General features: G+C 42.0%; 1 protein-coding gene across 33 annotated transcripts in view; it reads left to right on the top strand.

Moving 5' to 3' along the window:
• The window catches only part of LOC143029166 (acylphosphatase-1-like), a 72,336-nt gene that overhangs the window by 19,617 nt on the left and 25,362 nt on the right, over window positions 1-27,357 (top strand). For 7 of the 33 annotated variants that reach the window (XR_012966780.1, XR_012966779.1, XR_012966786.1 and 4 more), the window contains one exon: window positions 10,177-10,286. The exons of 19 other annotated variants lie outside the window; for them this stretch is intronic. Coding sequence is in view for 1 of the 14 variants with exons in the window: in XM_076191652.1 (XP_076047767.1) it covers window positions 10,177-10,286 (110 nt within the window). In the remaining 13 variants the exon portion in view is untranslated. Of the gene's footprint in view, window positions 1-10,176; window positions 10,291-27,357 lie in introns of all 33 variants that reach the window. 7 more of the 33 variants (XR_012966784.1, XR_012966785.1, XR_012966794.1 and 4 more) reach the window with 1 other exon arrangement.

The following is a 27,357-nucleotide window of genomic DNA, read 5'->3' as shown; positions in this document are numbered from 1 at the left end:
TTTGTTTTTTATGTTTGTGATGTGTTGCAGGGCTGGGGAGTCTGAGTCTGAGTCAATAAAAATATACCGACTCCGACTCCAGAATCTGTAGAGTTATGCAGTGCACACTCCTTATAAGTAGATTATATAAAAAATAATTTTGTAAAATGTAATAAATCTCATCGTCTTATCTTCGTGGTCATTCCACTAAACCCCCAAAATGTCCTTGTGCAAAGCTGGCTTTCAAATTTATACATAGACCGATAAACATACATACATACATATACCAAGGCTTTTTCCCCCTTCCAAGGGAGGTAGCCAGAAAGGGAAAGGCATAAAAACACTCCCACCCATTTCATCCCTAAATACACTCCACACCCCTCCCACCCTCCCTCTCATCTGAGCACCTCCTGGATGACGGGTCATCCCTGCACCCTGCCCACCGCCCTGGGTCAGAAGCAGTGTCGCAAGACACAGTACATCCACAGCAAGGCCGCTTCATTTAATCGGCGACCCCCCCCTCTCTGTCCCCCTTTGCATATAAGGCGAGGACGGGGAGAAATCCCTTCGGGCTGCGTCAAAATTCACTCGCACATACTACCCCGCCCATTCCTCCTCATGCAGTCACAACATCATCCATATACAACCATTCTCCACTCACCTCTATCTTCCGTCCTCTCCCTTCCTTCCTCAACAGACATTACCCTCTTCCCCAAAGCCTCCTTCACCCCATCCATCCACCTCATCCTAGGACGTCCCCTCATGTTCACTCCCTCCACATCTGCCTTCCATACCTCTTTTACTAGTCTTCACTCATTCTTTCCATGTGTCCAAACCATCCTAATATTCTTTCATCAACCCTATCTCCCAAATCCTTTTTCACCCCTGTTCTCCTCCTCACCTCCTCATTTCTCACTCTATCCAGCCTAGTAACCCCCACCATACTTCTCAGACACCTCATCTCAAACACATTCAAACTCCTTCTCTCTTCTTCTCTTATGTTCCATGTTTCTGCCCCATACAGTGCTGTTGGCACAATCACTCCTTCATACAGTCTCCTCTTCGCATCCATTCCCAAATGTCTATTCCTCATTACACTCTTTAAACCACCAAGGCATTTACTCGCTTCTCTCAATCTACATTCTACCTTCACCTTCACTCCACCTTTTCCTGCTACACTTGCACCCAAGTATCTAAAACTATCCACTTCCTCCAGTCGCTCTCCCTTAATGTTCACTTCCAGTCTACTGCCACTTTCACCCCTTGTACATCTCGTCACCTTACTTTTACCCACATTTATCTTTAGCTTTCTTCTATCACATACTCTCCCAAACTCTGCCACCAGCTTCCTCAATCCCTCCTCTGACCCTGCCACAAGCGCAGTGTCGTCTGCAAACAACAGCTGGCTCACCTCCCACTTTTCTCCATTTTCTCTAACCATCTCCAATCCCTGACCCACTACCCTAGCATTCACCTCTCGCACCACCCCATCCATGTATAAGTTGAACAGCCAGGGCGACATAACGCATCCTTGACGAAGTCCCACCTTTACTTCAAACCACTCACTCTCTCCATTTCTAATCCTGACACATGCTCTACTACTCTCATAAAAACTCTTGACAGCTCCCAAAAGCTTTCCTCCTATCCCATAAATCTGCATAACCTCCCACAGTGCCTTTCTGTCTACCCTATCATAAGCCTTTTCCAGATCCATAAAAGCCCAAAAAAACATCCTTCCCCTTTCCTATAGCTTTCTCACATATCTGTCTTACCACAAAGATCTGATCTACACAACCTCTACCTGTCCTAAATCCACACTGTTCCTCACCAATTACTCCTTCTGTTCCTCTCCTAATCCTCTCAACCAAGATCCTCCCATAAGCCTTCCCTACTACACTTAACAGGCTAATCCCTCTGAAACTACTACATTCACACTTGTCCCCTTTTCCCTTGTAAAGAGGAACTATACAAGCACTTCTCCAGTCCTCCGGTACCCCACCCTCTCTCCAGCAAACATTAAACAACCTCACCAACCAGTCCACCATCACTGAACCTCCCTTTTTCAGACATTCTGCATGGCATCCATCCAGACCAGGTGCCTTACCTGCTTTCATCATCTTTACAACTGCCTTTACCTCATCCTTTCTTATTACTCCTCCATTCTCCTCACTCATCACTCTCATTTTGTTCGCATTTCCCACTGCAGCTATCTTTCCTTCCCTATCCTCCTTCACATTTAGCAACTCCCTAAAATATTCTGCCCATCTTCCCCTTACTGCCATCTCTTCCATTATCATCTCTCCATCTGTACCTTTTACCTTTTCTTCCCTACTTGATTCGCCTCCTCTTCCTCTCTTAATTTCTTTCCAAAACATCTTTTTATTACTTTCAAAATTTTCTGTCATACTCCTACCCCATTTCACATCTGGTCTCCTCTTTGCCTCCTTTACCTTTTGCTTTACTTCTCTTTTCTTTTCTTTGTACGTCTCATATGACTCCCCCGTCCTCTTTTGTAACCAATCTGTGAATGCTCGCTTCTTCTCTTCTACAACCTTCTTTGTTTCCTCATCCCACCATTCACTACCCTTTTTTCTATTTCCCCCTGTCCTTCTTGTTCCACACACCATCCTTGCACACTTTAAGACTCCCTCCTTGAACCATCCCCATTCCTCCTCCACACCCATCTCTGCTCTATCCTTTACTCCCTCCCACTCCTCCTTCAGCTTCTTTTCGTACTCCTTTTCCTTTTCATTCAAGGAGTTCACTCTAAGAACCTCCCTACCTTTTGTCCCTTTCCTCTTTCTCCATCTATCCTGCACTCTCAGCTTACCTTCCACCAAAAAATTATCTGATATTACCCCACCCTCTCCCCTTAGCACATGTACATCCTTAACTCTTCCTATCATAATCCTATTTACCACTACATAATCCATTAGCGCTCTATCTACCACCCTTCCCTCCACCACCCTCTCCCATGTGTACTTATGCTTGACTTTCTTCCGAAACACTGTATTTGCTATCATCAACTCTCTTTCTAGACACATTTCCACCATCAACTCTCCACTACGATTCTTTCCTGGAACTCCACACTTCCCGACCACTCCATCGATTGGACCATTTCCCACCCTAGCATTAAGGTCTCCCAGTACTATTACATTGACATTTCTTCCTAAACCCTCTATATTGACATTTCTTCCTAAACCCTCTATGCACTCATTTAAATCTATCCAAAAGGCCTCCCTTTCTTCCACGCTCTTCTCACTGCCAGGCCCATATGCACTTACAAAGACCCACATCTCCTTTCCCAGTTTCACCTTCATCCACATTATCCTTGAGGAAACCTCCTTCCACTCCACTACCTGTTTACCTAACTCCTCACTTACTAGAATAGCCACCCCTTCCCTCCCTCACCCTCTCTTCACTCCTGATAACCTCCCACTTACACTCCCAAACTTACTCACCCTTCCCTTTCAACTTAACCCCTTCCATACGGTGCCGCACACGTAGGCGTCATGGACTTGGATCTCGGTGGCAGCAACCAATGCCAGCCGTACGACGTGTCGTAATAATACTCGCATCATAAAATATAGTCACCGCTTATATCGATCGTTCTCTCTTCACCCGTGAATTTCGATAACCATAGAAAATGCGATTACAAAAGAATTAGAAAGAATGTCATTATGGAGGGGCGACTACAATAAATATAATCAAGACGCCGATATGGCAGCCTCGCGAATACACTCGCTCCCCATGACGCCTACGTGTGCGGCACCGTATGGAAGGGGTTAATTTCACTCAAAGCCAACACATCCATCTTTCTTTTCACAAACATACTACCTATCTCTTCCCTTTTACTCTCATCTGTACCACATCCACGCACATTAAAAGACCCAAACCTTAGGGTGCTGGCCCGAGGCCCTCCAGCACCCCTTATGCCTTCACTTTTCTTTTTAGGAATATGCCCCGTGGGGCTACAGGGAGAAGGATGCCTAGTCCCTCTCCCCGTCCCTTTCTTCTCGCCTCTTACGATCCAAGTGGGAAACTTGGTGGCAGTATTCTTTTCTCCCACCATAGGGAATTCCCCCATCACAGAAAGAGAATACTCAGAGAAATGGTACAGGACAGCATAACGGAGGGACAGTCGTAGTATAAAAGTGTCATCATTTCTCTATGAACAGAATTTCTTCTATCATAGACAAAATGATGTGTGGCTCTGGTCCGTAGGGGCGCCCCATATAGACCCTAAAGTATCGCCTGCATGCTACTTTGCCACAATAACAAGCAGCCAATACCCCAGACAGGGTACTTGAATAAATTAGACACCTCCATTTTTCACCTTCTGTTGACACACAGTCACGGGAGCTGTAATATTCCTGTCAAGTTCCATATGCATCGTTTCCATCAGTTTGGTAGTTTCTCCTGCTGCTGTGTTGCAAAACAGTAAGACAATTATGATTTCAACAGTAGACTAACGCAATAATACTATCTCTTCACTCCTTTCCCCTTCTTTTTCCCCTCTATACTTTTTAACATTGAATTATTGAAATAAGGATTTTTAAAATTGCAAAAAAAAAAAAAATCACGTTTCAAACAAGTACAGCTGTATCTTGTTTTGTACTCGTATCGATAAGATTGGTTCCAGAACCAGAGTAATGTTCATCGCAATAATCGCATAGCAGTACCAGTATGTAGTTAAACCAAGAGGTACTTGTGTCAGTAATTTCAGTACATTAAGACAAAAGAATGTATGAAAACATATGAAGTTAATGATACCCAAAAAGTATGTATGTACATATTCCTTTCAGTATCATACATGTTCAGCCATAACACTCGACCTTGTACCGTACTTGTATCAATAAGGTGTATTTTCTCTATATTTACTGTTTCCTTTCAAGAAATTTGTCTAACCTTCTTTTATAAAGTATTTTAATTTTTATTTTGCATTTGCAAAACTATGTAAAAAAATCTTACATTATATATTTACAAAGGAAATATTTCAACTTTTGTTATAAAAAACAGTATTTTTGTTTTTTAAATGTACTTATCACTTATTTCCAAAGATATATATTATGCCAAATGTCTTGCATTATAAAATCTTTTTTTACTGAATTTTCTTCAATATCCTTTCAAAAATTTTGTCTCTACTTCAGTTATAAAGTATTAATGAAGAGGTCAAACATAGGAAAGCCACACTATAACATATATATTTATTCTTTGATATAAACCAGTTACAATGATATAAGTCTACTCAAGATTGGAGCGTATGTGTGTTGCATAGGCTTTATAAAATATGTAGGCCATAATCAGTTAATTACATGAAGAGTCGGAGTCGGAGGTGCCAAAAATAGAGGAGTCGGAGTCGGAGGTTTTGTGTTCCAACTCCCTAGCCCTGATTTGTTGTTTGAAAAAGATGGATGTATCGTATGTTACACCAAAAATTTTCGGTGTGTTTGTGTGTGGTATTAGTGTTGTTGATGTAGAGATGAGGTATGTATTTGTGTTCTTTTGTCCAGTTGGTGAGAAGTGTTGCTGTAGATTTGGTTGGAGCTATTTTGAGTCTGTTTGTGATGAACCATGTGTTGAGTGTACCAAGGTATGGCTGGATTATTTCTGCAGCTTTGTCTGTGTTACGATGTGTGCATGTGATTGTTATGTCATCTGCGTAGGAAGAGATTTATATTTCTGATGTGTCTGGTGTGGTTATGTCATGCATGTATAGATTAAAGAGCGTGGGTGATAGAACAGAGCCCTGTGGTACTCCATTCTTTGTTTCTGATGTGAGATGATTGGCCATTATATGACATAAGCATTCCTACCTGCCAGATAATTGGCCAGCCATCTTTTGGTGTTATTGTGCATGTCTGTGTTATATATTTTATTTGTTAGATTGTGGCGGGGAATAGCATCAAAAGCTTTACTAATGTCTAATGTTATAAGAAGTGTTCTGTGGTGGGGCCTATCTGAATTGATGCCATCTAAAATTCTTTGTGTGAGGTTTATCAGAAGACTGTTTGTGGAGTGTAGTGAGTCAGCAAGGGGAATATGTGGTGTGACAAGTTGAAGTATTAGGCTTTCAATGACTAGAGGGGGTGCAGAGAAGTGTGATTGGGCGGTGCGATGTTGGGATTGTTGGGGTCTTTGTTTGGTTTTGGAGTGGTGATTATTTTACCATGCTTCCAGATGTCGGGTATAGTGTTGTGTGAAGAGCTGTAGTTTGCAATGTTTGTGAGTGCATGTATACCTTGCAGTCCAATGTGTTTTAGGTGGATGTTACTTATGTTATCAGGGCCACAGGCAGATGAGTGCTTGAGATTATGTATTATGTGTTTTGTCTGACTGTCTATGAAAGGTGTATAGTCTGAGTCTGTGGGAAAGTCTTTCTTACGTCGAATAGTGCGTTGGTCGTCAGGGTGAGAAGTGAGATGGCTTGTCTGTGCAAAATGATTTATGAGTGTGTTTGCTTGCTGTCTGTTTGAGGGTAGATTGTTGTGATTATTGCTGCGTGAGAGTGTGTTGTGTTACTGTTGGATAGTGTAATGCTGTTGAGTGTTTTGTACAATTTGCTGGTGTTTTTGTGATCAAGTGCATTGATAAAATTTTGCCAATTTTGTGTTTTTTGTTCGTGTATTTTATTGGCAATCACAGTGTTTAGTGTTTGTATTTGGTCTGCTATGTTTTGAGGGATAGGTGTGGGGGTATTGTGTTTAAGTGTGTTTCGTTGTCTGATGAGACCTTGGATTTCTGGTGTGAAGTTGGGGTTGTGTAATTTTCTGTTGCCTCTAGGGATGTATCTCTTGTCTGCGTTTTGTATGATTGTATTAAAAGTGTGCATAGCATTGTTTATGTTTGTGATTGGTATACTGTTAAGTGTTTCAAAATGTTGTTCTGTCTCTTCAGTAAAAGCTTCCCAGTTAGCTCTCTTGTAATTGGTGTATGTGTGTCTGTGGCCAACTGGGGTGCATCTTGTTTTGGTGGTGATGATGATTGGAAGGTGGTCAGAACCAAGGGTTCCGACCACTCTCCATGACGTTGTTGGGGTTAGGCATGGGAAGCAAAAGGTGATATCAGGAGAGGAGGGAGTGTAGAGGGCTTGGTGTGGGATATGTGTATGATTATGTGTGTTGTTCATGATAGTCAATGAGTCAAGCTGAGTCTGTATATCAAGCCCTCCGTCTGTGTCAGGGTTGTTGACATACCAGGCCGACGACTTGGCGTTGAAGTCACCACCCATGATCAGGTTGGGGATTGAGGCTAGTTGGGAGTTGGGAGATAGGTTTGATGAAAGAGTATGAGGATGGTTTGGACATATGGAAATAATGAGTGAAGAAAGACTAGTAAAAGAGGTGTGGAAGGAGTGAATGTGAGGGGGCAACCTAGGATGAGATGGATGGATTAGGTGAAAGGGGCTTTGGGAAAGAGGGGAATGTCTGTTGAAGAAGGACGGGAGAGGACAGAAGACGGTGAATGGAGAATGGTTGTATATTGATGATGATGTGATGCATGAAGTGGAATGGGTGGGGGAGTATGTATGAGAAAAATTTGACACAGCCCAAAGGAATTTCTCCCTGTCTTCTCCTTTTCTGCATGAGGGGACAGGGGGGGTCACTGATTTAATGAAGCAGCCTTGCTGTGGATGTGCTGTGTCTTGTGACACTGCTTCTGACCCAGGGCAGTGGGCAGGATGCAGGGATGACCTGTCATCTAGGAGGTGCCATGGTAAGAGAGAGGGAAGAGGGTGGAGGGGAGTTGAGTGTGATAGGGATGGAATGGGTGGGAGTGGTTTTTGTTTTTTTTGGCTACCTCCCTTATAAGGGGGAAAAAGCCTTTGATATATGTATTACTAAAGTATACCATGTCCTTCTGTGTATCATAATTATATATATTTTTATTTAATATTGAGTATATCACTCAACCATGTAAATATCTATTTCTGTCACACTGTAAATATTACTGTACAACAAAAAATCAATGTAGTGGCAACTTTTACAGTCTTCGTGGGCAGTTGCCTTGCTTCTTAGCACAGATCTTGATTGGCTCTGCACAAGACAACTGGCTATGATTTGCTAGAGCAAATACGTTGAACAAAGCAGCCTTTTACTTGCTCTGCTACTCACATTGCCTCCAAAGTGTGGATCAAACCTTCCACAGAGATGTATCTGCTAAAACTGAAATAGCAAGTTTCCAAATAATTTTCTCTAGGAAAAGTATTTTGTAGAAGAGGACAAGAACATGAATGTTAGGTCAAAAGATATGAAAGTGGTAGTACATAAATTGATGGTAACATTAGACATGAGGAAACTCCAGGGTCTGACTTGAACTAAAACTGGATACTTAAGGAATGTAAAGAACAACTGGAAGATGAGGTTCAAAATTTTGTTATGTATTAATTTGAAGAAGGGATGGTGCCACAATATTGGAAGAAGACTATGTGGAAGAAATTCATAAAGGAAGTAAGGAGCCCTGATATAGAACAGTGTGATCAGCATGATACCTAGGTTGTGCGAGAGGATTGTAAAAGATGGGTAAAATCTTGGAAATATGGAAATTTTTTCATTGGAATTCAATGATTAGTGTATTGGACCTGTTAAGATTTTAATCAAAAACTGTTGATATGTGAAAAAAGGGGAAGGATGTAGGAATATTAGTTATGGATAATTTGTCACCATGCAGCAAGATTGTGGGCAAAACATACAAATAGTTGACATGCCTAAGAGTGGCTTTTCACTACATGGACAGAAAGAGATGATGAAAAAACCGAGAACCTAATATGCCCCACATTAGAATATATTGCAGTAGTGTGATCTCTATACAAAACTACATGAATCAATAAGATTAAGGGAAATACAAATAGGAACAAAATTGACCCCTATCTTAGAAGGTTTATCCAATTGAGGAAATAGAAGGGGGAACATGATTGCAGTGTTCAGATCAGGAAAGGAGTGGATAAAACTGACAAAGGTGCCTTGGTTTGATATAGGAGAGTATAAGGTCATGGGAACAAATTGATAATGACTACATGCCTGAAAGATATTAAGAAACACAACTTTCTTTATAGATGAGTCAACTCCTAAATAGCATAAAAGAAGGCATAGCCCAGTCAAAAAATAACAAGTGAATTTAAAGCAAAGTTCAATAAATAGAGGAAAAGAGACTGGACACCATAAGTATAGGTTCTTTATTTTATATTATAATTAGGTAAGTATAGATAGTAGTACTAAAGTACTGTTTAGTACATTTTGTACAAAGACACCATTAAAATAGATATGCAATGAAAAAGGATAATAGAAAGCTAAATGTCCTGTATTCTGGATGCTGGAATAGCAGGATTGGTGCCAAAATTTGCCAAAAGTGCTGCAAAATAACAGCTGTAGGGCAATGTGCACTCGTATTTCTTTCACATAGTGCCTGCCTTTGAAATGTCACTTGCTATAGTGAGATTTTGCTATGTTAGGTAGTCAAATAGTATAATAATGTGATGCTTATTACAACAAAATTTCCTTAAGGAAATACTCATTATGCAAGGGACATCAATGAATACTATGTAGTCCCACAAATTAGATAATCGGGAAATAAAAGTCTCGCATTCAACCTAGAGTTTATTAGTCTGAAAAATGTAATAGTTCTTAAGTGGTATTCATTATATTGTAGTTCTTTATATTGAATGATTTCCCTATTTTCTCTCAGTTTGGTTAACAAAAAGTTCCATTTCAGAAAAGCAAAATTTGAGTTTTTTTGTTCAGTGCCTTGACATTATTTTTCAAATCCAGGCTTGATGAATAGACCTGCGAATTCTTAAGTATTTGACAGTGTTATGAAACAAAATCATGGAAAACTGCAAAAGCATTTCAGACAAACAGTTGTATGCTCTATACCCTCCATTAATCATGCTAATGTATTGCCTTTACCCGCTTCTCTTTTCAATCAGCCACTTACTGTACATGTAATGAATCATGCCACCTCACAAGATCTCACCTTTCATGAATATTTATTGTAAAAACTTGACCTGATTAAGAAAGATGAGTTGCATGTTTAAACTTAGCATGCAAAAGTGATTGAGGAACAGTCATAAAAACACCTTGACATAGAAATGATGGAGACCAATATTATAATTCCATGTAGATTATACCTTTTGCTATTATATATTGATATTATTTAGTTTATGAATATATAGTTTAATCAAATCTGTATTGTTATTAGTACACACAGGCCAAAGGCAAGGAGTTGAAGTTAGTTGGGTGGTGCCGCAACACAAACAGGGATACAGTCCAGGGTCAGATAGAGGGTCCTGCTGATGCGGTGGTGGTAATGTAGGTTTGATATTACTGTCTTATTTTTCAAAGTTCTGGATCTACTGCATGCTCACTGCTTGTTAAAATTTACACTATGTATTTTTCATGTAGAATTTTGTTCATTATGTGTATGCTAGAAATGTAGTTGTGGTTGTTATGTGTTGAAACCCAGGCAGTATTATTTATTTATAAGAGGAGGGGAGAGATGGTGAATGGGAGTGGAGTATATGGGGATGAAGTGGGTGGGAGTGGATTTATGCCTTTGCCTTTGGTTGTCTCCCATGTAAGGGGGGAAAAGCCCATGGTATGTGTATGTATTTATTTATTTGATTTTATTTATGTATTTCTTTTTTCTTTTTTTACTTTTACAAAGTCCTCTGTGGGGGGCACTGTCCTAGCCTTCCGAAAGGGTGATTCCCCCCCCCCCCTCTCTCTCTCTCTCTCTCTCTCTATCTCTATCTCTGTGTCTCACTCTCCCCCTCCCCTCCCTCCCTCCCTCCCTCCCACCCATCATCCTTGAGTATTAGTCAAAGTGCACTTGACTATATTACTACATACATATACCAAGGCTTTTTCCCCCTTACAAGGGAGGTAGCCAAAAAGGAAAAGGCATAAAATCATTTCCACCCATTCCATCCCTGAATACACACCACACCCCTCCACCCTCCCTCTTATCTTAGCACCTCCTGGATGACGGGTCATCCCTACACCTTGTCCACTGCCCTGGGTCAGAAGCAGTGTCGCAAGACACAGCACATCCACAGCAAGGCCGCATAATTAAATCGGTGACCCCCCCTCTCCATCCCCCATGCATAAAAGGAGAAGACTGGGAGAAATCCCTTCGGGCTGCGTCAAATTTTGCTCACACATACTACCTCACCCCCCATCCCCCTGCCCATTCCACCTCATGCATCACAACATCATCCATATACAACCATTCTCCATTCACCCCTGTCTTCTGTCCTCTCCCGTCCTTCCTCAACAGACATTCCGCTCTTCCTCAAAGCCCCCTTCACCCCATCCATCCACCTCATCCTAGGACATCCCTTCATGTTCACTCCCTCCACATCTGCCTTCCATACCTCTTTTACTAGTCTTTCTTCACTCATTCTTTCCATGTGTCCAAACCATCCTAATATTCTTTCATCAACCCTATCTCCAACTCCCTTTCCACCTCTGTTCTCCTCCTCACCTCCTCATTTCTCACTCTATCTAGCCTAGTAACCCCCATCATACTTCTTAGACACCTCATCTCAAACACATTCAAACTCCTTCTCTCTTCTTCTCTTATGTTCCATCTTTCTGCCCCATACAGTGCTGTTGGCACAATCACTCCTTCATACATTCTCCTCTTAGCATCCATTCCCAAATGTCTATTCCTCATTACACTTTTTAATCCACCAAGGCATTTACTCGCTTCTCTCAATCTACATTCTACCTCCACCTTTTCCTGCCACATTTGCACCCAAGTATCTAAAACTATCCACTTCCTCCAGTCACTCTCCCTTAATGCTCACTTCCAGTCTGCTGCCACTTTCACCCCTTGTACATCTCATCACCTTACTTTTACCCACATTTATCTTCAGCTTTCTTCTATCACACACTCTCCCAAACTCTGTCACCAACTTCCTCAATCCCTCCTCCGATCCTGCCACAAACGCAGTGTCGTCCGCAAACAACAGCTGGCTCACCTCCCACTTTTCTCCATTTTCTTTAACCATCTCCAATCCCTGACCGACTACCCTTGCATTTACCTCTCGCACCACCTTATTCATGTACAAGTTCAGCAGCCAGGGCAATATAACGCATCCCTGACAAAGTCCCACCTTTACCTCGAACCACTCACTCTCTCCATTTCTTACCCTGACACAAGCTCTACTACTCTCATAAAAACTCTTGACAGCTCCTAGAAGCTTTCCTCCTATCCCGTATATCCGCATAACCTCTCATAGTGCCTTCCTGTCTACCCTGTCATAAGCCTTTTCCAAATCCATAAAAGCCCAAAAAACATCCTTCCCCTTTCCTATAGCTTTCTCACATATCTGTCTTATCACAAAAATCTGATCTACACAACATCTACCCGTCCTAGATCCACACTGTTCCTCACCAATTACTCCCTCTGTTCCCCTCCTAATCCTCTCAATCAAGATCCTCCCATAAGCCTTCCCAACTATACTTAACAAGCTAATCCCTCTTTAACTATTACATTCACACTTGTCCCCTTTTCCCTTATAAAGTGAAACTATACAGGCAGTCCTCCGGCACTCTACCCTCTCTCCAGCAAACATTAAATAACCTCACCAACCAGTCCACCATCACTGTACCTCCTTTTTTTAGACATTCTGCATGGCATCCATCCAGACCAGGTGCCTTACCTGCTTTCATCATCTTAACAACCGCCTTCACTTCATCATTCCTTATTTCTCCTCCATTTTCCTCACTCATCACGGTCATTTTCTTGGCATTTTCCAATGCAACAATCTTTCCCTACCTATCCTCCTTCACATTAAGCAACTCCCTAAAATATTCTGCCCATCTTCCCCTTACTGCCTTCTCTTCCATTATCAACTCTCCATCTGCACCTTTTACCTTTTCTTCTCTACTTGATTCACCTCCTCTTCCTCTCTTAATTTCTTTCCAAAACATCTTTCTATCACTTTCAAAATTTTCTGTCATACTCTTACCCCATTTCACATCTGGTCTCCTCTTTGCCTCCTTTACCTTTTGCTTTACTTCTCTTTTCTTTTCTTTGTACCTCTCATATGACTCCCCCGTCCTATTTTGTAACCAATCTGTGAAAGCTCACTTCTTCTCTTCTACAACCTTCTTTGTTTCCTCATCCCACCATTCCTTCTGTTTCCTCCTGTCTCTCTTGTTCCACACACCATCTTTGCACACTTTGTGACTCCCTCCTTGAACCATCCCCATTCCTCCTCCACTCCTAGCTCTATCCTTCACTCCCTCCCACTCCTCTCTCAGCTTCTTCTTGTACTCCTTTTCCTTTTCATTTAAAGAGTTCACTCTAAGCACCTCCCTACCTTTTTGTCCTTTTCCTCTTTCTCCATCTATCCTCCACTCTCAACTTACCTTCCACCAAAAAATGATCTGATATTCCCCCACCCTCTCCCCTTAGCACATGTATATCCTTAACCCCTTCCATACAAAGACAGGTCACCACAAGCATAGCTCCCATCCTGTGTAATAAAAATAGGTAAATGCAGCAATGCAGTGTTCTTTAAATGTTTGTGGAAAAAGCTGAGAATTATTACTGGCTGGGGTATTGGCTGCACCCCATCTGGGGTATTGGCTGCTCCCTGTCTGGGGTATTGGCTGCATGTTATTGTAGAGTTAAAAGCTGCTAAGTAGCATGCAGCTGATACTTTTGGGTCTATATGGGGCACCCGTACAGACTAGAGCCACACATCATTTTTGTATGTGGTAGAGGAAATCTCTAGTCACAGAGAAATGATACTTTATTATACTGCGACTGTCCCTCAGTTATGCTGCCCCCCCCTCCTGTTACTGTCCTGTACCATTTCTCTGAATATTCATTTTCCATTTTAGCTAACCCTTTGGTGGGGGATAAGAATACTGCCACAAAGACTTTCCACTTGAGTTGTATGAGGCAACAGAAACAGGACAGGGATAGGACTAGGCATCTTTCTCCCTGTAGCACCAAAGAGGACATTCCTAAAAAAAGTAAATGCATGCGAGGGTGTGGGAGGAGTTTTCCAACCAGTACCCTACGGTCTGGGTCTTTTAATATGCATGGATGTGGTGTAGATGAGAGTAAAAGGGAAGAGATAGCTAGTATGTTTCTGAGAAGAAAGATGGATGTGTTGGCTTTGAGTGAAACTAAGCTGAAAGGGAGGGGTGAGTGAGTTTGGGAATGTAGTTGGGAGGATCTCAGGATTGAAGAGAGGACAAGGGAGAGAAGGGGTGGCTATACTAGTAAGTATTTACCTAGTTGTATTTTATGGGACGGGAGCTATGCTTGTTGTGACCCGTTTTTCGTATCTCTCCACATCCTGTTTATTCTTGAACTCGTGTATAGTTTTGGCATTCACTGTTTCACTGTTTAGTTTGTTCCAGACATCAATCACTCTGTGTGGGAAACTGTTCTTTTTCAGGTCTCTTCTGTAACTGTCCTCCTTTAGTTTCTTATCGTGTTCTCTTGTTTCTCTCTTGTTCCATTTTAATAGGTCATCTCCATCGAGAACTTCCATACTTTCATAATTGTAAAGATGGTCAACAGGTCTCCTCTTTCCCTTCTCTGCTCCAATGTTGACAGCTGTAATTTCTCCAATCTTTGTTCATATGTCAAATTTGATAGTGTGGGTGCTGTCTTTGTTGCCACTCTTTGGATTCTTTCTAATTTCTTTGTGTTTTTCTTTGTGCTTGGTGCTCACATTGATATAGCATATTCTAGTTTTGGTCTTATCAATGTAGTAATTATTTTCTTAACCATCTCTTCATCCATGTAGTCGAAGGCCACTTTCATTGATCTTAACAAGTTGTAAGTCTCTCCGAATAATTTATTTACATGTTTGTCAGGTGTCAAATCACTTGAGATGATTACTTCTAGGTCCCTTTCTTAACTTCTTTGTTTCCAATCGTATATTTTCCCAAAACTCTGTTTTTTGCCTCTTCCAAATTCCATTATGCTACATTTCTTGATGTTGAAGTTCATCTCGTATTTCTGGCTCCATTCCCAAACTTTATCTAGGTCATCTTGTAACAATCTGCAATCTTCTTCTGTTTTCACTCTCTTGAGTAATTTGGCATCATCAGCCAAAAAAATTATATAACAATTTACTCCTTTGTCCATATCAATTATGTATATGGCAAACATTAAAGGAGCCAAAACAGAGCCTTGTGGGATGCCACTTTTTACATCATCCCATTTCAAACTTTTGTCTCTAAGTACCACTCAGTTTTCTCCCAGTTAAGAAGTTCTTCACCCATTCCAATAGTTTACCTAGAATTCCTCCTATTTTTTTCAATTTCACTTGTTAATTTTTTGTGTGGTACCTTGTCAAAACCTTTCTGCAAATCCAGGAAGGTGCAGTCTGCCCATCCATCTCTTTCTTGTATTATCTCAATTAGTCTCGAATAAAAGTAGATTAGATTTGTGGTGCACAATCTCCCACTTCTAAAACCAAATTGTTTGGGGTTTATTATTTTATTTTAGGTGAGTGTGTAGTAGAATGGAAGGAGGTTTCTTCAAGGTTATTGTGGATGAAGATAAAATTGGGAAGGGAGATTAGGTTTTTTGTAAGTGCATATGGGTCTGGTAGTGAGGAGAGTGTAGAGGAAAGGGAGGCTTTTTGGATAGATTTAAATGAGTACATAGAGGGATTAGGGAGAAATGTCAATGTAGTGGTTGTTGTTGTTGTTGTCGTTCCCTAGACTGTCTGTCCGAGCAGTCCCGTCTCCCCAAGGAAGGCCACAGCCGAAACTGGGTTTTCCCACAAATCCTTTATAGAGTGTATGTTGTGTTGTTTGCGTGCATGATTGTGTATAATGCAGTCTTCCATTATGTGTTGTATGGTATGGGGTGAAGTGTTACATCCTGGGCAGCTGTTCACAACACGGTCGTCCAGCCTCTTCTGGTAGCTTAGAAGTGCTGGGTGGTGACCGCATCGCAGTCTGGCCAAGTGGACTCTGTCCTTTCGTGGGAGAGAGGATTCAGAAGGGTGGATATCAGGGGGTCTGGCATGCAGCAGTGTGTTGTCTTTCAGTGTGTTAATGGAGCGGTGAGTGATATGATTATGAATATGTTTCCGGAGGCTGGTATTTGGTGGTTGTGGAGGAGGAGAAGAGAGTATCTGTGTGTAATAAAGGTCTTTGGGTGTAGTTTTAATGTTTCTTGGTGTGTGTGGGTGTTCTGCTATGTAGTGTAGCGGGTGTGATGTGTTTGTGGTGGCTGCAGCAAGTGTTTGTGTGCCTCTCATGTCGAGGTGGTCCTTGACTTTGAGGACTTTTGTTTCATGGTGTAAATGGTCTGTAGGTGATGTATTTGTGCAGCCTGTAATTGTTTTTAGGGCTTTGTTTTGTATGATTTGAAGGGTGTTGTGGTGTGTCTCACTGAGATTAGGAGCCCATGCAGGACTCGCATAATTCATCACTGAGCGTATGCATTGTTTGTATATTGTTATATTAGTTTCTTTGTTTTGTCCAAATGTTGTTCCAGTAATTGACTTAAGTGCGTTAAGTCTAGGTGTGCATTTGTTTTTTATGTTTGTGAGGTGTTGTTTGAAAGACATGGATGTATCGTATGTTACACCAAGAATTTTCGGTGTGTTTGTGTGTGGTATTAGAGTGTTGTTGATGTAGAGATGAGGTATGTATTTGTGTTCTTTTGTCCAGTTGGTGAGAAGTGTTGCTGTAGATTTGGTTGGAGCTATTTTGAGTCTGTTTGTGATGAACCATGTGTTGAGTGTGTCAAGGTAAGGCTGGATTATTTCTGCAGCTTTGTCTGTGTTACGATGTGTGCATGTGATTGTTATGTCGTCTGCGTAGGAAGAGATTTGTATTTCTGAGGTGTCTGGCGTGGGTAAGTCATGCATGTATAGATTAAATAATGTGGGGGATAGAACTGAGCCCTGTGGTACTCCGTTCTTAATGTTTCTGATGTGCGATGATTGGCCATTATATGACACATGAGCATTCCTGCCTGCCAGATAATTGGCCAGCCATCTTTTGGTGTTATTGTGCATGTCTGTGTTATATATTTTATTTGTTAGGTTGTGGCGGGGGATAGCATCAAAAGCTTTACTAATGTCCAATGTTATAAGAAGTGTTCTGTGGTGGGGCCTATCTGAATTGATGCCATCTAAAATTCTTTGTGTGAGGTTTGTCAGAAGAGTGTTTGTGGAGTGTAGTGGCCTAAAACCGTGTTGTGAGTCAGCAAGGGGAATATATGGTGTGACAAGTTTAAGTATTAGGCGTTCAATGACTTTAGAGGGGGTGCAGAGAAGTGTGATTGGGCGGTGCGATGTTGGGATTGTTGGGTCTTTGTTCGGTTTTGGAATGGTGATTATTTTACCATTCTTCCAGATGTCGGGTATAGTGTTGTGTGAATAGCTGTAGTTTGCAATGTTTGTGAGTGCGTGTATACCTTGTGGTCCAATGTGTTTTAGGTGGATGTTGCTTATGTTATCAGGGCCACAGGCAGATGAGTGCTTGAGATTATGCATTATGAGTTTTGTCTGACTGTCTATGAAGGGTGTATAGTCTGAGTCTGTGGGGAAGTCTTTCTTACGTCGAATGGTGCGTCGGTCGTCAGGGTGAGATGTAAGATGGCTCGTCTGTGCAAAATGACGTATGAGTGCGTTTGCTTGTTGTCTGTTTGAGGGTAGATTATCTGTTGTGATTATTGCTGCGTGAGAGCGTGTAGTGTTAGTGTTGGATAGTGTGATGCTGTTGAGTGTTTTGTACAATTTGCTGGTGTTTGTTTTGTGATCAAGTGTATTGATAAAGTTTTGCCAATTTTGTGTTTTTTGTTCATGTATTTTATTGGCAATCACAGTGTTTAGTGTTTGTATTTGGTCTGCTATGTTTTGAGGGATAGGTGTGGGGGTATCGTGTTTAAGTGTGTCACGTTGTCTGATGAGGCCTTGGATTTCTGGTGTGAAGTTGGGGTTGTGTGATTTTCTGTTGCCTCTAGGGATGTATCTCTTGTCTGCGTTTTGTATGATTGTATTAAAAGCGTGCACAGCATTGTTTATGTTTGTGATTGGTGTACTGTTAAGTGTTTCAAAATGTTGTTCTGTCTCTTCAGTAAAGGCTTCCCAGTTAGCTCTCTTGTAATTGGTGTAAGTGTGTCTGTGGCCAACTGGGGTGCATCTTGTTTTGGTGGTGATGATGATTGGAAGGTGGTCAGAACCAAGGGCTCCGACCACTCTCCATGATGTTGTTGGGGTTAGGCAGGGGGAGCAAAAGGTGATATCAGGAGAGGAGGGAGTGTAGAGGGCTTGGTATGGGATATGTGTATGATTATGCGTGTTGTTCATGATAGTCAATGAGTCGAATTGAGTCTGTATATCAAGCCCTCTGTCTGCGTCTGGGTTGTCGACAAACCAGGCAGACGACTTGGCGTTGAAGTCACCACCCATGATCAGGTTGGGGATTGAGGTTAGTTGGCTGAGTTGAGGTCTGAAGGTGTTTGGAACTGTGGGGGATGATTGGGGGGGAATGTACATGTTAACTATTGTTAGTGTTGAATTGTTGCCTGTGCGGATACGAATGGATTGGGTTTCTGTTGTGTTATCTGTGGTAGGGAGGAGAATTTTGGTTGTGGCACTTGTGTCCACAAAACAGATGGAATGGTGGATCAGGGTGATGAGTCCACCGCCATTGCCGTCAGTCCGGTCTTGTCTGATGGTGGTGTAATTATGAAATGATGGTGTTTTGTGTGAGTGTCTTAATTTTGTTTCTTGTAAAATTGCAATGTGTATGTTGTGTTGTTTAAGAAAGTGTTCAAGTTCATGTTTTTTAGTGTTAATACCGTCAATGTTGTGTTGTAATATGTTGATGTTGTGTGTTTTGTATGTGTTGTATGTTGCCGTTTGGGGTTGAGGTTGGGGTGGTAGTGGGGAAGGTGTAGGATCTGGGTCAGAGGGGGGAAAGGAGAGATCGGGGACAAAGGAAGGGGAGTACTAATCGGGGGTAAGGGCAAAGGGAAATTGGGAGTGGGTAAGGGTGTTGGCTGTGGTTGGGGAGGTGGGATTGGGGTTACTGGAGGGCAGGTAGAACATGTCCAAGTGTTTGTGTATTGGTTTGTGTCAGCAAGTGTTGTACAAGTGAGGTGGGCCCAGTTTTTGCACATATTGCACTGAACTGAGCCCTTTGTCTGTCTGCTCGAAGTAATGGGTTTAGAGCATGTTGGGCATGTGTATTTTGTGGTGGGCCCAGGATTGCTCTCTACATCTCCGGCTAAAAGTAGAAGAAGAGGGGTGATCGCCGGAAAATGACCCCTCAGTGCAGAAAAAACGTAACATTGTGTGTTGGAAAAAAAAGGATTGTGGTACTCCCCCAGGTAGGCGTAGCTCCTCCTTGGGGATCGGTGCCATCTGCGTAGAGCTGATGGCCAGGGGTGGTTGCTGCTGATTGGCCCCCAACTCTTGGGGTTGGGGGGTGGTCCCACGACGTAGACGTTGCAGCTCCAGGACCTCAATGTAGTGGTCTCTCAATACCACTATCAATGTAGTGGTATTGAGAGACCTTAATACTTGGGTAGGGAGGTGAACTAATAGACAGAGTGGTTGGTAAGTGTGGAGCACCAGGAAAAAATCATACTGGAGAGTTGATGGTGGAGATATGTCTAGAAAGAATTGATAATAGCAAATACAGTGTTTTGGAAAAAAGTCAAGCATAAGTACACATGGGAGAGGGTGGTGGATGGAAGGGTGGTAGATAGAGCGTTAAGGGACTATAGTGGTAACCAAGAGTATAGTAGGAAGAGTTTTGGATGCACATGTTTTAAGGGGAGAGAGTGGAGGATTATCAGATTTTTTGGTGGAAGGTAAGTTGAGAGTGGAGAATAGATGGAGAAAGAGGAAAAGGAAAGAAGGTAGGGAGGTGATTAAAGTGAACTGCTTAAATGAGAAAGAAAAGGGGAAGGAATACAAGAAGCTGAGAGAGGGAGTGAAGGATACAGTAGAACTATGAATGGAGGAGGAATGGGGATGGTTTAAGGAGGGAGAAGCAAGGCGTGCAAAGGTGGTGTGTGGAACAAGGAGGAAATAGAAGGAAGGTTAGTGAGTGGTGGTATGATGAAGTAATGAAGTTTGTAGAAGAGAAGAAGCGAGGTTTCTCAAAATAGGATGAGAGAATCATATGAGAAAAGAAAAGAGAAGTAAAGCATAAGATAAATTTGAGATGAGGTATCTGAGAAGTATGATAGGAGTTACTAGACTGGATAGATTGAGAAATGAGGTGAGGAAGAGAACAAGGGTGGAAGAAGAGTTGGGAGATAGGGTGGATGAAAGAGTATTGGAATAGTTTGGACACATGGAAAGAATGAGTGAAGAAAGGTTAGTAAAAGAGGTGTGGAAGGAGTGACCATGAGGGAGGCAACCAAGGATGAGATGGATGGATGGGATAAAAGGCGTATTGGGAAAGATGGGAATGTCTGTTGAGGAAGGATGAGAGAAGAAAATATTGGGTGAATTGAGAATGGTTGTGAATGGATGATGCTGTGATGCATGAGGGAGAGTGGCTGGGGGATGGGGGTGTGAGGGAGTATGTATAAAAAATAATTTGACACAGCCTGAAGGGATTTCTCCCTGTCTTCTCCACCAGATTTATGTAAAGCTATGATCTGGGTTATTGTCTCTTGTGATAAATACTTGTTCTTGCCCATATTAAGGCTAGAAAGCACCTCTGCAAAAAACACTAACCGCCTAGGTGGCATCACCATAACACTCACGGAACAAAAAGCCTCCCCACGAAGGCTAAGAGGCAACTGAGGGATGATTGATAGCATGCGTCATAAACCCTACCCTTAGCTCCGCCCACTTGTCCGTTCGCACTTCCTTGTCCATATCATTTACCCCCCTGGAGGATTCTTTTAATAGCTCAGGTGCTAACATCTTTCAACAAGATCACGCCCCCAGCCACACTGCTTGTAGTGTTACTCAGTGGCTTAAAAACTGTCATATACCTTACATAGCAGACTGGCCAGGCAATAGTCCTGACATAAACCCAATAGAAAACCTGTGGAACCACATTAAACAAGACCTGCAGGGTAGATACGAAATCTGTGCCCAAGCTCGAGGCAGCCATTCACCAATCGTGGGCTAGTATAACCCCTGCACATCTTGCCAAGTACACCACTTCCATTCCAAACCGCCTTTGTGAGATCATTGCACGTAAAGGCCACCCATCAAAGTATTAGAGGTACGAAGTGAGCTTTTGTTTATTGATTTATGACTCATTCTCCTCATCACTCATTCTCGCTAACCGTTCATACTTCCTTGTCGAGCACTGTATATGATATGTATATATATTATAAGGATTACTAAAAAAGTTAATGATAAATAAAAATTATAATAATATAAATAAAATAAGTAAATAAATAAATAGGTAGAATTAAGTGATAAACAGGTAAATAGTAAATAATAATAAATTGACATAGATAATACATACATATACCAAAGGCTTTTTCCCCCTACACAGGGGGTAGCCAAAAAGAAAAAGGCATAGAAACCACTCCCACCCATTCCATTTCCCATACATTCCACTCCCCTCCACCCTCCCTCCCTCCCATCTCGGGTCAGAAGCAGTGTCGCAAGACACAGCACATCCACAGCAAGGCCGCTTAATAACTTGGGCGACCCCCCCTCCGTTCCCCCATGCAGAAAAGGAGAAGACGGGGAGAAATCCTTGTCAAAATTTTTCTCATACTTCCTCACCCCCCATCCCCCTCCCACTCCCCCTCATGTATCACAGCATCATTTATACACAACCCCTCTCCATTTACCCCTATTTTCTGTCCTCTTCCGTCCTTCCTCCACAGATATTCCTCACTTTTGTAATGCCCCTTTCACCCCATCCATCCATCCATCTCATCCTAGGATGCCCCCGCATATTCACTCCTTCCACATCTGCCTTCCACACTTTACTAATCTTTCTTCACTCATTCTTTGCCTGTGTCCAAACCATCCTAATACTCTTTCATCAATCCTATCTCCCAGTTCCCTCTCCACCCCTGTTCTCCTCCTCACCTCCTCATTTCTCACTCTAGCCTAGTAACCCCTATCATACTTCTCAGACATTTCATCTCAAACACATTCAAACTCCTGTCTTTCTCTCTCATGTTCCATGTTTCTGCCCCGTACAATGCTGTTGGTACAATCACTCCTTCATATAACCTCCTCTTAGCATCCATTCCCAGATGTCTATTTCTCGTTACACTTTGCAATCCACCAAGGCATTTACTCGCTTCTCTCGGTCTACATTCTACCCCCACTCCCTTTCCTGCCACATTTGCACCCAAGTATCTAAAACTATCCACTTCCTCCAGTCTTTCACCCTTGATGCTCACTTCCAGCCTACTGTCTCTCTCCTTGTACATCTCATCACCTTACTTTTACCCACATTTATCTTCAGCTTCCTTCTTTCACACACCTCAAACTCTGTCAATAACCTCCTCAATCCCTCCTCCAATCCTGCTACAAGTGCAGTGTCATCAGCAAACAACAACTGGCTCACCTCCCATTTTTCTCCATTTTCTTTAATCGTCTCCAACCCTGACCCACTACCCTTGCATTCACCTCTCGCACCACCCCATCCATATTACAAAGGATTACAAAGGCGGAGCATGCCGACAGGAGACATTTTGATCCATATCTAGGTCGGATGCGAAAAAAAATCATTAATAATAAAATAATAAATAAAAACTATAATAATGTAAATAACAAATAAAATACATGAATAAATGTATAGGTATAGTTAAATAATAAACAAACAGGTATATAGTAAATAATAATGAATTGACATATAACTAATGATAAATGAAAATCAGACAGACAAATGATAACAAAACAAAAACAAATAATATAAGATAAATTATAATCATTACAGCATCTTACTTAGGTATTTATCTAAATGATTCTTAAAGCTTCGAACTGAACTACATTGCACTACCTGTGCAGGAAGTGTATTCCATTCATTAACGGTTGGTAAAGTTGTTTCTACCCACTTCCAAATTGAATCTATTTCCGGACAGTTTGAGACCATTGTTTCTTGTCTGATTCTCATTCAATGTAAAAATTTTATCACTTTTGATGTCAATTCCCTTTAAAATCTTAAAGACCTGTATCAAGTCACCTCTGAGTCTACACTTTTTTAGGGAAAACAGATTCATGTGTTTTAGTCGATTTTCGTATGACTTATTTTTGATATTTGGAATCAGTTTTGTGGCTCGCCATTGTACTTTTTCCAGTCTGTCAATGTCTTTAATGAGATTCGGTGACCATACGGAAACAGCATATTCCAAATGTGGACGAACTAACGATTTATATAGCTTGTTAATGAGTGATGGACTTTTGAAATCAAAAGATCGCGCAATCAGTCCCAGAATCTTATTTGCTTTCTCAGAGGCTGAAATACACTGCTTGGATGATTTGAGGTCGTTACTGATAATTACGCCGAGATCTTTTTCACTATCCACTTTTGTTAACAAATTTCCAAATAACTTGTAATCGTACTTACTGTTATTTTGACCTATGTGCATTACCTTGCATTTACTTATGTTAAATTTCATTAGCCACTTTTCAGACCATTGCTGTAATTGATCTAAATCTTCTTGAATATCTAATTGGTTTGAGTGATCATTTGCCACTCCGCACAGTTTTGTATCATCAGCAAATTTGGAAACAGTAGATTTTAGTCCATGGTATATATAATTTATATATACTATGAATAGAGGTGGCCCAAGAACGGAACCCTGAGGAACTCCACTTGTAACATTTTTCCATCTAGAAGTTTTTCCATTTAAAACAATTCTCTGTTTTCGACCATTCAACATCCCTGACGAAGTCCCACCTTTACCTCAAACCATTCACTCTCTTCATTTCTAATCCTAACTCTCATAAAAACTCTTGACTGCTCTTAACAGCTTTCCTCCTATCCCATATATCTGCAGTACCTCCCACAGTGCCTTCCTGTCTACCCTGTCATAAGCCTTTTCATACATACATATACCAAGGCTTTTTTCCCTTTACAAGGGAGGTAGCCAAAAAGGAAAAGGCATAAAATCATTTGCACCCATTCCATCCCTGAATACACTCCACACCCCTCCACCCTCCCTCTTATCTAAGCACCTCCTGGATGACGGGTCATCCCTGCACCTTGTCCAATGCCCTGGGTCAGAAGCAGTGTCGCAAGACACAGCACATCCACAGCAAGGCCACTTCATTAAATCGGCGACTCCCTCTCTCCGTCCCCCCATTGCATAAAAGGAGAGGATGGGGAGAAATCCCTTTGGGCTGCATCAACATTTGCTCACACATACTACCTCACCCCCCACCCCCCTGCCCATTCCACCTCATGCAATCACAACATCATCCATATACAACCATTCTCTATTCACCCCTATCTTCTGTCTTCTCCCGTCCTTCTTCAACAGACATTCCCCTGTTCCCCAAAGCCCCCTTCACCCCATCCATCCACCTCATCCTAGGACGTCCCCTCATGTTCACTCCCTCCATATCTGCCTTCCATATCTGCCTTCCATACCTCCTTTACTAGTCTTTCTTCACTCATTCTTTCCATGTGTCCAAACCATCCTAATATTCTTTCATCAACTCTATCTCCCAGCTCCTTTTCCACCCCTGTTCTACTTCTCACCTCCTCATTTCTCACTGTAGCCTAGTAACCCCCATCATACTTCTCAGACACCTTATCTCAAACACATTCAAACTCCTCTCTTCTTCTCTTATGTTCCATGTTTCTGCCCCATACAGTGCTGTTGGCACAATCACTCCTTCATACAGTCTCCTCTTAACATCCATTCCCAAATGTCTATTCCTCATTACACTCTTTAATCCACCAAGGCATTTACTCGCTTCTCTCAATCTACATTCTACCTCCACCTTCACTCTACCTTTTCCTGCCACATTTGCACCCAAGTATCTAAAACTATCCACTTCCTCCAGTCACTCTCCCTTAATGCTCACTTCCAGTCTACTGCCATTTTCACCCCTTGTACATCTCATCACCTTACTTTTACCCACATTTATCTTCAGCTTTCTTCTATCACATACTCTCCCAAACTCTGTCACCAACTTCCTCAATCCCTCCTCCGATCCTGCCACAAGCGCAGTGTCGTCCGCAAACAACAGCTGGCTCACCTCCCATTTTTCTCCATTTTCTTTGACCATCTCCAATCCCTGACCCACTACCCTTGCATTTACCTCTCGCACCACCCCATCCATGTATAAGTTGAACAGCCAGGGCGATATAACGCATCCTTAACGAAGTCCCACCTTTACCTCGAACCACTCACTCTCTCCATTTCTAATCCAGACACAAGCTCTACTACTCTCATAAAAACTCTTGACAGCTCCCAGAAGCTTTCCTCCTATCCTGTATATCTGCATAACCTCCCACAGCGCCTTTTTGTCTACCCTCTCATAAGCCTTTTCCAGATCCATAAAAGCCCAAAAAACATCCTTCCCCTTTCCTATAGCTTTCTCACATATCTGTCTTACCACAAAGATCTGATCTACACAACCTCTACCTGTCCTAAATCCACACTGTTCCTCACCAATTACTCCTGTTCCTCTCCTAATCCTCTCAATCAAGATCCTCCCATTAGCCTTCCCAACTACACCTAACAAGCTAATCCCTCTGAAACTACCACATTCACACTTGTCCCCTTTTCCCTTGTAAAGAGGGACTATACAGGCACTCCTCCAGTCCTCTGGCACTCTACCCTCTCTCCAGCAAACATTAAATAACCTCACCAACCAGTCCACCATCACTGTACCTCCCTTTTTCAGACATTCTGCATGGCATCCATCCAGACCAGGTGCCTTACCTGCTTTCATCATCTTAACAACTGCCTTCACCTCATCCTTCCTTATTTCTCCTCCATTCTCCTCACTCATCACTCTCATTTTGTTCGCATTTCCCACTGCAGCTATCTTTCCTTCCCTATCCTCCTTCACATTAAGCAACTCCCTAAAATATTCTGCCCATCTTCCCCTTACTGCCTTCTCTTCCATTATCATCTCTCCATCTGCACCTTTTACCTTTTCTTCTCGACTTGATTCGCCTCCTCTTCCTCTCTTAATTTCTTTCCAAAACATCTTTTTATTACTTTCAAAATTTTCTGTCATACTCTTACCCCATTTCACATCTGGTCTCCTCTTTGCCTCATTTACCTTTTGCTTTACTTCTCTTTTCTTTTCTTTGTATCTCTCATATGACTCCTTCATCCTATTTTGTAACCAATCTGTGAAAGCTCACTTCTTCTCTTCTACAACCTTCTTTGTTTCCTCATCCCACCATTCACTACCCTTTTTTCTATTTCCCCCTGTCCTTCTTGTTCCACACACCATCCTTGCACACTTTGACTCCCCCCTTGAACCATCCCCATTCCTCCTCCACACCCAGCTCTACTCTATCCTTTACTCCCTCCCACTCCTCCTTCAGCTTCTTTCCATACTCCTTCTCCTTTTCCTTTTCATTCAGAGAGTTCACTCTAAGCACCTCCCTACCTTTTGTCCCTTTCCTCTTTCTCCATCTATCCTCCACTCTCAACTTACCTTCCACCAAAAAATGATCTGATATTCCCCCACCCTCTCCCCTTAGCATATTTACATACTTAACTCTTCCTATCATAATCCTATTTACCACTGCATAATTCATTAGCGCTCTATCCACCACCCTTCCCTCCACCCTCTCCCATGTGTACTTATGCTTGACTTTCTTCCGAAGCACTGTATTTGCTATCATCAACTCTCTTTCTAGACACATTTCCACCATCAACTCTCCACTACGATTCTTTCCTGGAACTCCACATTTCCCAACCACTCCATCGATTGGACCATTTCCTACCCTAGCATTAAGGTCTCCCAGTACTATTACATTGACATTTCTTCCTAAATCCTCTATGCACTCATTTAAATCTATCCAAAAAGCCTCCCTTTCTTCTACACTCTTCTCACTGCCCGGCCCATCTGCACTTACAAAGACCCACATCTCCTTTCCCAGTTTCAACTTCATCCACATTATCCTTGAGGAAACCTCCTTCCACTCCACTACCCGTTTACCTATCTCTTCACTTACTAGAATAGCCACCCCTTCCCTCCCTCACCCTCTCTTCACTCCTGATAACCTCCCACTTACACTCACCCTTCCCTTTCAACTTAGTTTCACTCAAAGCCAACACATCCATCTTTCTTCTCACAAACATACTACCTATCTCTTCCCATTTACTCTCATCTGTACCACATCCACACACATTAACCCCTTTCCCAACTGTATCTTAGTTAAAAACGTTTCATTTTCAGACGAATTTTTTTATTTTGGTTTTATATAGTATTTTTCATGCTGATTATAAAAAACCATTCGCATT

The sequence above is a fragment of the Oratosquilla oratoria genome, chromosome 10 (assembly GCF_046742065.1).
Source record: "Oratosquilla oratoria isolate Oo_2021 chromosome 10, ASM4674206v1, whole genome shotgun sequence".
Taxonomy (NCBI): Eukaryota; Metazoa; Arthropoda; class Malacostraca; order Stomatopoda; family Squillidae; genus Oratosquilla; species Oratosquilla oratoria.
This window is presented reverse-complemented; position numbering and strand designations above follow the sequence as displayed.